This window comes from Trichechus manatus, unplaced genomic scaffold (assembly GCF_000243295.1).
Source record: "Trichechus manatus latirostris isolate Lorelei unplaced genomic scaffold, TriManLat1.0 scaffold00282, whole genome shotgun sequence".
In the NCBI taxonomy this organism is placed as follows: Eukaryota; Metazoa; Chordata; class Mammalia; order Sirenia; family Trichechidae; genus Trichechus; species Trichechus manatus.
Genome location: NW_004444218.1, coordinates 1,533,030 through 1,545,402, shown reverse-complemented (window position 1 = coordinate 1,545,402; position 12,373 = coordinate 1,533,030). Strand labels below are relative to the sequence as shown.

The 12,373-nt window shown below is 38.9% G+C and overlaps 1 protein-coding gene across 1 annotated transcript in view; it reads right to left on the bottom strand.

Moving 5' to 3' along the window:
• CLTCL1 (clathrin heavy chain like 1) overlaps window positions 1–12,373 on the bottom strand; it is a 239,482-nt gene that overhangs the window by 144,958 nt on the left and 82,151 nt on the right. The window contains 1 exon segment of the mRNA XM_012559608.1: window positions 4,283–4,490. Coding sequence (XP_012415062.1) covers window positions 4,283–4,490 — 208 coding nt within the window.

Sequence of the window (12,373 nt, the reverse complement as noted above, 5' to 3'; positions counted from 1 at the left end):
ATTACAACAATAAAAAATAATAATAATAAAATATTTAGCCTTGCCAAAAATAATAATAATAAAAATAAACAAATACATAAACCTCCTCTGGGAACTAACATAAGGTCATATTTAAGCGATCAAGGTGAAGCGTGTGCCACCAAAAGGGGATGCCACCCCATCACTTCCTCATCTGAGCTAAGAGCTAGCTGTTGGGTTGACAGAAAATTAGCCAACACTAAATCTACTTCTAAATATTAAGGAAAATGAGTAAAATGTGTAAAAAGAAATACACATGAATATTCAAAGGGCAATGTTTAACAACAAAAGAGGGACTATTATATTTGGGACAGTCATGCAAGCTGCAAACAAAAGATCTCTGTCATCTATTCATCACAACTCTTTAAAAATGTAGCTCAGGGTCATATCAAAACAGGCAGTTTGCCATCCCTGAGCTGGGGCATTAATGTTCTGTTTAAAATGATGAGCAACAGATGAGGAGTTCTACCACCACTTCATACTCTTTAGGACAAGGGTAAAAATGTATGCCTTCTTTGTAAATGTTCACCACAAACTCAGGAGCTGGGAAAGTTTGAAGAGAGACTGAGGTGACTGAATTTTCTCCAGGCTCCTCCAGGACTGGCAATGGTATGGGCTGAGGACCTTGGAAGCTCACGGCCAGACACAAGCAGAGACTACAAAGGTAGAGCTTTTTAAAAAAGGAGGTCCACAGCCCCTAAGAGAATAAAATACCTAAGAATAAATCTAACCAGGGACATAAAGGACTTATACAAGAAAATCTATAAAAGAGATTAAAGAAGATTTAAATAAATGGAAAGATGTTCCATGTTCATGGATTGGAAGACTTAATATTGTTAAGAAGTCAACACTACCCAAAGTGTCTCTAGATTCAATGCAATCCCAATCAAAACTCCAATAGCTTTCTTTACAGAAACAGAAAAGCCAATCTTCAACTCTATATGGAATGGTATGAGGCTCCGAACAGCTAAAAACATGCTGAAAGAGAAGAACAAAGTAGGAGGACTCACACTTCCTGATTTTCAAACATACTCTACAGCTACAGCTCCCATCTGTCAGTTTGTCGTACTGTGGGGGCTTGCATGTTGCTGTGATACTGGAAGCTATGCCACCGGTATTCAAATACCAGCAGGGTCGCCCATGGTGGATTGGTTTCAGCTGATCTTCCAGACTAAGACAGACTAGGAAAATGACCTGGAAGTCTACTTCTGAAAAGAATTAGCTAGTGAAACTGCATTAGGCAAATCTGCTGCAGAAGACCTCTTTAAAGTGTTGAAAAGCAAAGATGTCACCTTGAGGACAAAGGTGCACCTGACCCAAGTACAGTGTTTTCAACCGCCTCATATGCATACAAAAGCTGGACAATGAATAAGGAAGACCCAAGAAGAACTGACGCCTTTGAATTGTGGTGTTGGCGAAGAATACTGAATATACCATGGACTGCCAAAAGAAGGAACAAATCTGTCTTGGAAGAAGTACAACCAGAATGCTCCTTAGAAGCAAGGATGGCGAGACCATGTCTCACATACTTTGGACATGTTATCAGGAGGGATCAGTCCCTGGAGAAGGACATCATGCTTGGTAAAGCAGAGAGTCAGTGAAAAAGAGGAAGACCCTCAAGGAGATGGCCCGACACAGTGGCTGCAACAACAGGCTCAAGCATAACAATGACTGTTAAGATGGTGCAGGACTGGGCAGTGATTCATTCTGTTGTACACAGGGTCGCTATGAGTCTGAACTGACTCGACAGCACTTAACAACAACAACAACAACAACAGTAATCAAAACAGCCTGGTACTGGTATATATAACAACAGATACACAGACCAATGGCACAGAACTGAGAATCCAGAAATAAACCCTCACATCTATGATCAACTGATTTCTGACAAGGGTGCTAAGTCCGTTCAACAGGGAAAGAAGAATTTCTTCAATAAATGTTGTTGGGAAAATTGGATTTCCACATGCAGAAAAATGAAACAGGACCTATGCTTCACCCCTGTTTGAGGGCAGTGACTTTATGTTAATGAGGGAGGAACAACTCAGAAAAGGAGGGTGAGAATGGTTGTATAACTCAAAGAAACGTAATCAGTGACACTAAATTGTACATGTAGAAACTGCAGAATTGGTCTATGTTTTGTCGTATACATTCTCAACAACAACAACAAAATAAATAAAACTTAGAAAAAAAAAAGAGGCCCATTCCATGAAGAGCTCCTTCTGAATGACAAGACTTTACCAGCCATAATGCAGAGAATCTGTGAGGCACAGAATAGGCTCCTTGACTTAACTCCCGTGCTTTCACACTGGCCCCTGTGTAACCAGTCCCAGTGTAGGAAACAGTACACTTGCTCTTAATAGCTCATTTGTACTTAAGTCATCTATTTCAATCAGTGTACAAATACTCCTCCCCCTTTTTTTCTAATATGATTTTATTCATTTTGGTCTAGGACCTTTAAAACACACTGTAGATCCTCTACTTGCAAACAATCTGTACAAGATCATCCTTATAGCCATACAATTACAATAAAAATAGGATAAAGTCTTAAAATTATACCACTTTGGTTTCATAATTTCACATTTCCCTATGCAAAAAAGAAAACCGTACTCAACACTGTTATAGTTGAAGCAATTCATATTAACACTAAGAAAGAAAGAAAGAGCAGCCCCGGCCATCCAGAAGCTGGCTGGGCACTCACAGCCAGGCCTTGCTATTCTCCTAGTAGACACAGACCGTCTCAGAGAATAACCCACCTCAGACAAGGTCCCTCTGAGACCATGAAAAAGTGAGACAAAGTAAGGCCACTTCAGAATTTTGTCTTAAGTACAGACAAAACAAGATTACTGTGCGACCCACAAAATACAAAACATCCCCCTCTCTCTTGGCTAAAATGAGGGACTGCTGCTTCTTTACCAATCACACCTTTACCCTTGCTCTAGTCTGCACTCCCTCACAGGTAAGATTTATTGAGATACCTAATCATAAAATTACCCCCACTTTCTGACAGTACCCAATCTAGAGCAAACCTCTACTTCCTTAGGACGTCCCCTCAATCCTCCACCCAAATCCCAAATCCTATAAAAGGTTCCTTATAACACCCTCTTACTGAGACATCACACAGTCCCCATGGTGCACGGTCTCCTTTGTTACAACAAGCAAACCCGACTTGTTCAACTTCAGGTGTGTCACAGGTGCTCTTTGGCTGGAGGGGATTGACAGCATCTAAATACTGTTTTCTCTACACCCCTCTCATCCCCAAAACATCCCCCACCAGAGATCCACATGCACATTGTTAAAGAGAACTGTACCAGAGAACCAGGAAGACTAAAATGCAGATCATTTTGGAGACCCGCTGAGGAACAGCAAAAACAGGTTAGATAAGGTCTCTCAAAAGTACTGCAACAATATAAATTGTGGAAAAGCAAGTACTGCAAGGTGAGTACTCCATCAAAAACAGCCCAAGGATAAGCGACAAATTTAAAGAAATAGGAAAGAATCGATAAATTTTAATAATTCCTCCAATTAAGAGTAAAATAGTTTTGTTACATGGCACGTTCCAAAAAAATACTTTGACAAGACTGCAAGGAAAAGGGGTAGAGTAGTTAACGGAACAAAGATCTTTTTGAGGGGGGAAAAAAAAGAAGGGATTCAGCAATTTCTTTTAAATAGAAAGGTCTTAACTTCAAAGGTCCAAAAACAGTTTTTACTTTTCAAGTAAGTCTGCTATATACATAATTTTTCATTTCCCAAACCAAGGCAGTATAAAAAGATTCTGTATTCTCAAGGTAACTAAAAGGTTTCAAGCACCCAGGCTTCCAGGAGGTTCAGGGAAGTAAAATTCTATTTCCAGCCATATTGTCATTGATGTGTTTTGTAAGACAGATAAGTTTCTGTGGCTTCTATTCTGGGATGACTGGGAACACCCTGTAAAACAGGTCCCTTAGTCAAGGGCACCACACAGCACTACTGGTGAACATGGCACAGTGCAGTCACTGGCATTTCCAGACGTAGAACCCATGGGGAAGAAGCCCTGGGTGTTCTCTTCTTGTACATTTGGGACGACGGGTGATGTTACAGAGAAGCTCTGGTGCTCAGAGGCCTCTCACTTGAACACACAAATCACAGCTTGGGCTAAAGCTTCTGGAATTAAGTTAATACTACTGATGACACTTTGCTGTGAGTTACTGACACTTTTCCGATATTTAAGGTAACAAAGCAGCCAATGTGAGATAAAATTCTTTCCTAACATTCCCATCAGGCTTACCTTTCAGAGCTCTCACCTTAGATGCTGGATTCATGATGGCACTTTCTGCAGAGATAGGACGTCTGATCAGGGCAGTTGGGTCACTCATGTCAATAATCACTACTTGAACCTGCTCACCAATTTTCTCTCAAACACATATAAATTCGTCAGATTCCATTGTCAGTGTGTTGAATCCAATGTTGGCTGGATTAATTCCCAGGTTTTGGAGCTAAACCGAAAAGAAGATTTGGTTAAATAAGTTTTTTTTGTTGTTTTTTTCTGAAGAGAAAATGGAGGAAAAGCAAGAGTTTAGAAAAAGTTACATTAAACTCTGATTTACCTTTCTGTAATTCTAATAGATACAGCCAACGGGTCAGCAGTAACCTGTGAGTCAACCCTCAAGGAGTTTACAATCCGGCAAGCATGATCAGACAATATAAAGATAAGGAAAACACCAGAGCAGTGAAGGACAACATGAATGGACAGAAAGGAAGATACTAGGCTAGAGACGGGGAGAAGCCCACAAGAGAACAAATATCAGAGAAAGCTTCACAGACAAGACCACGACTGAGGAGAGCCTTGGCAGGAAGGAGGTCTTGGAGATGTGAAGGAGGGGCAAGAGGAAGGGAAAGGGAGAAAACATAGAAGCTGGTTTCTCCAAAAGGCAAGCAATAACAAAGAACCAGCCAAGAATTTTTGCTTAAAACGTTTCCCTACACATCATAAAGTCTGTCTAAATCTGATTTAAATGAATTTCTAAGTCAGTCTGAATACTACTTGGGAGTCTACGGTCAATAAAAAGTGAATAGGTCCGGTACATATTCCAGAGGCAGAAGAAATGCATCTACTTGTGCAAATGAAATCAGGTATCTTTCCCCAAAGGCCATTTTACGCACAGTGCCTGGCCTAAATAAAGACCTATCAGTAAGTTTCAATGTAAAAACCTTGGGGAAACACCTACTCGTGAAATGTATATTGACCCTATAAGAAACTGGAGGCGGGGGGCAGTGGTGGTTCAGTGGTAGAATTCTTGCCTTCCATGTGGTAGACTTAAGTTCAGTTCCCAGCCAGTGCACTTATGTGCAGCCACCATTCATCTGTCAGTGGAGGCCTGAGTGTTGCTATGATGTTGAAGGGGTTTCAGTGGCACTCCCAGACTAAGAAGAAAGAGCCGGTGATCTACTTCTAAAAATCAGCCCATGAAAACCGTATGTAGCACAAGGGTCTGATCTGCAACCAGTCGTGGGGATGGTGCAGGACTGGGCAGCATTTTGTTCCATTGTGAATGGGGATGCTATGCGTTGGGGGCTGGACTCCATGGCAGCTAATAGCAGCGATATAAGGAACCATGTTTATTTCTATAAATTCCCACGTCCCAACTCACCTACAAAGTACCTTTATTTTTAAACATTGTTCTGTTCAACCCAAACCCAACTGCTGTTGACTTGACCCTTTAACATCTGGTGGTATAATCAGTTAAGGGCTCGGCTGCTAACCAAAAGCTTAGCAGTTCAAACCCACCCAGCAGCTCTGTGGGAGAAAGACCTGGCAATCTGCTTCCATAAGGAATACAGCCAATAAAACCTGATGGGGCAGTTGTACTCTTGTCACCTGGGGTCATCATGACCCGAAAACAACTCAAGGGTACTTAAGAACAATAACCTTGTATTGTACAGGTTTAAGCTAGCAACAAAGATCATGGACCATTTGTTTAAAAATAACCACAACCTTTTGGAAGGAGCACAAACGAAACTGTTAATACTGCTAGCATAATTTTTTATTGTCATTTTTCTTTTGATATAGACATGAACTCTTTAAAAGCAGCGGCTGCATCTTACTTGTCTTTTTTAACATAGAGAGTAGCACATATTGGACATTCTAGCCACTGAGTGGAACAGGCTGCACGACAGCACATCACTTCGTCTGATCTCCCCATGTGGCAAGTATGCTACACAAAATTTACAATTGTATAAAACAAGACTTCTCAGTTAAAAAATCTTTCTAAAGTCACAAAGCTGATTAATTATGGAGCCAAGTCTGAATAAAGCCTGTGCTCTTAACCACAATACTGAGCTGTTTGAAATTTATATTTCATTTTAATGCAGAAAGGATGAATTAAGTGGTGATTATGTGCAGGTGAGTCCACCAAAACAAAAAACCAAAAGCACATATACTAGTAAAAACATTTAACAAAAAACCTCAAAACATTATTTCATAATTGTAGTGAAATAATGTTCTTTTAAAATATAACCTTCCATTAATACTTCCATTACTACAAGGATGTCCCTTCACATTCCAACCTAGGCTACGGTTATAGCAAAAAAAAAAAAATGCAAACAGTGACCCAGTGCTCACAAGGGGTCACACGCACACCAGCACGTCTAGCCGTTGCAGGAGCAGTCCAGGGTCTGTGTATGAATGAACACTACATCAGGGACCCTCCAAAGGATGCCAGAGAGAGATAACATGGACCCTAAAGTACTAGATCATCATTCTCTCTGAGCTTAATCCCCTGTAGGCTTATCGAACAATGTCTAAGATCATGAATCCCTGGAAGATGTGGATCAGATTAGTTTTATTTACTCTATCTGCAATTGATTTAAAAATCCTAGAAAATGGAATGATATCAATGTCATAGAGTGTACAATATTCAAAACAGAGAGCAGTGGGATTCTAGAAGACTGCTGAATTTGCATTTCATCCCCCAACTTCTGCAACATTATCCATCAGATGACCTGGGAGCCCTTTGAAAAGAAAATCATCAATACCAGGAGTCAACACGGGATCATTGAAAAGTCATGCTAAGCCAACCTTATTTTCCTGAGGTCAAGCAAATGTGGCAGAATACATCTTCACTTCACAAAGCGTTTGGCTTAGCTTTGCTGAGGTAGCTGAAAGTAACTTTCACAGCCAGTAAACCCCCATTCCAAGCCCTCTATCTGTGGCACTCCTATGGCATATGGAACTTGGCTTTGTATTATTTACATACACCTTGTTTCTTTTTAGAGTCAGATCCAGTGTCTTCTCATTTTGAATCCTTCAAAACATCTAGCACATAAAAGCTTAAACAACACACAAAACAAGAGAAGCTTGGACTAAGATGGAGAAGCCTGAGGTGAGTTTGTACACAAGCAGGTGCACAGCTGGACCATACTCCAAGGTGCTGGCCACATGCACAACTGTCTACCTGATGACAGCCCACAGGACTGCGTCCATCTTCTGCTATTCAATATTTCAATATTTTGAACAATTCCTCTAGTCAAAGTCACAGAAGGGATGTTTTTAGTATCTGCTAAGGGTCTGCTTCGAAACTGTCAATATTCTAGCATAACAATCAGAATCTTAACATAACTGGAAGGACTATCAAATAAATATAAATTTATACAAATGCAAAAAAATTACTACATTTGTGTTGAATATAAAAAAATAGGACCAAGGCTTTATTCAAAACGAAGCAAATATTCAGAATCCAAAGAAGACCCACACATTGCAAACGGCTGACATTTATTTTAACCAAACTAAATGAATAAAACATCTGATCCATCAACAGATAAATGGGTAAACGCAGTGTGGCATAGCCATACAATGGAATACTATGCAGTCATTTACAGAAATGAAGTTCTGATACATGGCTACAACATGGATGAGCCTGGAAAACATTATGGTGAGTGAAACGGGTCAGAGCCGTACAAAAGGACAAATATTATATGATCTCACTTATATGAAATGTCTAGCATATGCAAATACATAGGGATCAAAGTTTATTAGTGATTACCAAGGATGGGAGAGGAGGGGAGAAAAAGAAGTTACTGTTCAAGGGGCACTGAGTTTCTGTTAAGAGTGATGGAAAAATTGGGAAATGCATAGTGGTGATAGTTGCACAACATAGTGAATGTAATTAATGTCACTGAACTGTATACAAAAAAAATGGCTGAATTGGTAAATATATTTTTTACCTTCATTAAAAAAACATTTGAGACAAATGGGGAAATTTTACATTGATAAGGGATTTGAGAAATTACTGATTTTTTTTTTGGGTGTGATAATGTTATTAAAGGAGTCCCTTGAGTAGCGCAAATGGTTATGTGCTTGACTACTAGCTGAAAGGTTGGCAGTCTGAACCCACCCAGAGGCGCCTTGGAAGACAGGCCTGATGATCTGCTTCCAAAAGGTCACACAGCCGTGAAAACTCTATGGAGCACAGTTCAACTCTAACACACATGGGGTCACCACGAGTCAGAATCAACTTGATGGCAACTAACAAAAAGAATATGCTTTCAAAGATAAAAAGTTCTGATGGAAAATTTGGGAACAATTATTGGTGATGGTTGCACAATATGATAATGTAATTGATATCACTAAATTGTACATGTGAAAAACACTGAATTGGTAAACATGCGTTGTAGATATATCTTTTTATAAAAAATACTACGTTTTTGGTCAATGTTTACATAGCAATTTAGCTTCCCATTCAACAATTTCTATGGAAGTTTGTTCAGTGGCACTGGTTACATTCTTCACAATGTGTGAATATTCTCATTATTTCCATTCTGGTTGTTCTGTTTCCATTAATCTAGTTTCCCTGGCTCCTTATATTCTCATCTTTGTATTAAAGTAATTGTTGACCATTTGGTCTCACATAGGTGATTTTGTTTAAAGGAGCACAGTACTTAAATGGGTGACTTTTTTTGTTTTTTTAGATAATATTTAATTGTGTTTTAAGTGAACCTTTACACAGCAAATTAACAATTTTTATACAAATTGTTCAGTGCCATTGGTTACAATTTTTACAATGTATCAGCATTCTCACTACTTCCATTCTGTTTTTGCTGTTTCCATTGATCTAGTTTCACTTCCCCTCCTTGCCTTCTCTCATTTGCTTTTGGGTAAATGTTGACCGTATGGTCTCATATAGTTCATTGTTTACGGGAGCACATTATTCACAGGTGATACAGTTTATTTTGTAAGCCAATCTATTATTTGGCTGAAAGGCGACCTCCAGAAATAGCTTCAATTCCATGTTCAAAAGTTATCTTAGGGCAATTGTCTCAGGGGCTCCTCTAGTCTCCATCGGTCCAGTAGGTCTGGCATTTTTTTTTTTAGGAATTTGAGTTTTGTTCTACATTTTTCTTCTGTTCTATCCAGGACCTACTATTGTGTTCCTGGTTAGAATGGTTGGTAGTGGTAGCCAGGCATCATCTAGTTCTTCTGGTCTCAGGTAAGGAAAGGCTATGGTGATATTCATTATTTTTTAAGCCAGTTTGTTATTTAGCTACAAAGGTGTCCTCAGGGGTTAGTTTTGGTTCAAGGTTCAAAGAGCATCTTAGGGCAATAGTCTCGAGGAGTCCTCCATTCTCAACTAGTCCAGTAGGTCTGCTTTTTTCTTTTCTTTTTTAAGGAATTTGATGTTCTGTTCACATTTTCCTCTCATTCTATCAAGGTCCATCTACCATAGCCCTGAATAGAATGGTTAGTAGTGATGGCCAGGCACCATCCAGTTCTTCTGGTCTCAGGGTAGATGAGGCCATGGTTCATGTAGACTATCTGTCCTGTAGACTAGTTTGCTCTGTGAGTCTTTGGTTTCCTTCTTTTTCTTTCGTTCCAGATGAGCAGAGACCAATAGTTGTATCTTAGATGGCCACTCACAAGCTTTTAAGACCACAGACACTACTTACCAAACTAGGCTGTAGAACATAACATCATGAACTATTATGCCAATTGACTGAGACATACCATAAGACTACAGTTCTAATCCTTCAAACTCAGAAATCCAATCCTGAGAGGTGTTTGGTTATGTCTAAGTAGTATCTGCAAGTATGCTTTCTATGTGCTTTATTATATGAATATATGTGCATACAGTCACACAGATACATATATATGCATACACCTATATATATGTACACACATATATACATACCTATATACACATATGCCTACGTACATACATATATACTTGCACATGTATTTATTAATAGATTGTACTGTTGTTTCAAAATTACATATGCCATAGTAATTACCAAAAGGTCCTTTTTTCTTGTGTACTTTTTAGTAACATCATTTATCCTTGTCAAGCTGTGCACACTTCACCTTCACTCCGCATTACCTTTCCCATCATCAAAACTAACAAGTGTCTACTATCTAGAGAGTGAATTCCTTTCTCCCCTCCCTGATGGCCACTAATGAACATTAGTTCCTGTATATTTACTTGTTCATGTCATTTCATAAAAACGAGAACACAGTGTTTGTTTGTTTTTTATTTATTTTTCTCAACATAATGTCTTCCAGGTTCATCCGTGTTCTAAGAGGTTTTGGGAATTCAGTTTTGTTTTGTTTTTTTTAAATTGCTGAGTAGTATTCCATTTTATGGATGTATGTATGTACCACATTTTACTTATCCATTCATCTGATTACAGGTACTTAGGCTGTTTCTATCTTTTTGCCATTATGAATAGTGCTGCAATGAACACAGGTATACATAATGTCTATTCATGTCACGTCTATTAGATCCCTAGGGTATATATCAAAGAGTGGAATTGCTGGGTCATATGGCAGCTCTGGAGCCCTGGTGACACAGTGGTTAAGCGTTTGGCTGCTAACCAAAAGGTTGGCAGTTCGAATCCACCAGCCGCTCTTTGGAAACCCTATGGGGCAGTTCTACTCTGCCTATAGGGTCACTATGAGTTGGAATCAACTCAGTGGCAAAGAGTTTGGTTTTCTGGTTTACGGCAGCTCTACCTCTAGGTTTCTGAGGAATCACCAGACTGCTTTCCACAACGGCTACACCATTTTGCGTTCCCACCAGCAGTGAATGAGGGTTCCAATTTCTCCACATCCCCTCCAACACTTGTTATTTTTCTTTTTTATCTTGACCATTCTAGTAGGAGCAAAATGGTATCTTATTGTGGTTTTGATTTGTATTTCTCTGATGGCTTCTGACGTTGAATATCTTTTCATGTGTCTGCTGGACATCTGAATATCCTCTTTGGTGAAGTGTCTGTTCACATCCTTTACCCAGTTTTTGACTGGGTTATTTGTCGTTTTGTTGTTAAGTTGTAGAAGTTTTCCATATATTTTAGAGATTAGTCCCCTATCGGTTGTATCATTTCCAAAGATTTTTTTCCCAGTCTGTAGTTGCTTTTGATAAAGTTTTTTGATGAACATATATAACTATTATGAGGTCCTAGTTATCTATTTTGTTTTCTGTTGCTCGTGTATTCCTTGTTGTGTTTGATAATCTATCATTGAAAAACATTAGGTCCCAAAGCTTTGCTCCTATATTTTGTTTCAAAAACTTTATGGTTTTAGATTTAACATTTACATCCTTGATCCATTTTGAATTAGTTTTTGTATATAGTGTGATGTATGGATCACCATTTGTTGAAGAGATTATTCCTCACTGAATGAATCTGGTACCCTTGTCAAAAATCAACTGACCATAGATGCTTGGATTTATTTCTGGATTTTCAATTCTACTCCATTGGTCTATGTGTCTATCATTAAACCAGGCTGTTTTGATAACTGTACCTATGTAATATGTTTTGAAGTCAGGAAGTGTGAGGCCTCCTACTTTGTCCTCCTTCAAAGTTGCTTTGGCTATTTGGGGTCTCTTGTCTTTCCACACAAAATTGATGATTAGTTTTTCCATTTCTGTATAGAATGCTGTTGGAATTTTGATCGGGATTGCATTGTGTCTGTAGATCACTTTGAATAGTATTGACATCTTGACTGCATTAAGTGTTCAATCCATGAACAAAGAATGCGTTTACATGAAATTAGGTCTTCTTTAGTCTCTTTTGAAGCCTTGGTGGCGCAGTGGTTAAGAGCTTAGCTGTTAACAAAAAGATTGGCAGTTCAAATCCACCAGCTGTTCTTTAGGAACCCTATGGGGCAGTTCTACTCAGTCCTATAGGGTTGCTATGAGTTGGAATTGACTTGTCAGCAAAGGGTTTGGTTTTGGTTTGGTAGTGTCTTTCAGCAATGCTTTATAATTTTCATTGTAGAAATCTTTCACATCCCTGGGAAAATTTATTTCTAGATATTTTATACTCTTAGGTGCTATTGTAAATGAAGTTGTTTTCTTAAACTCCTTTGCATATTTCTCATTGCTGGTGT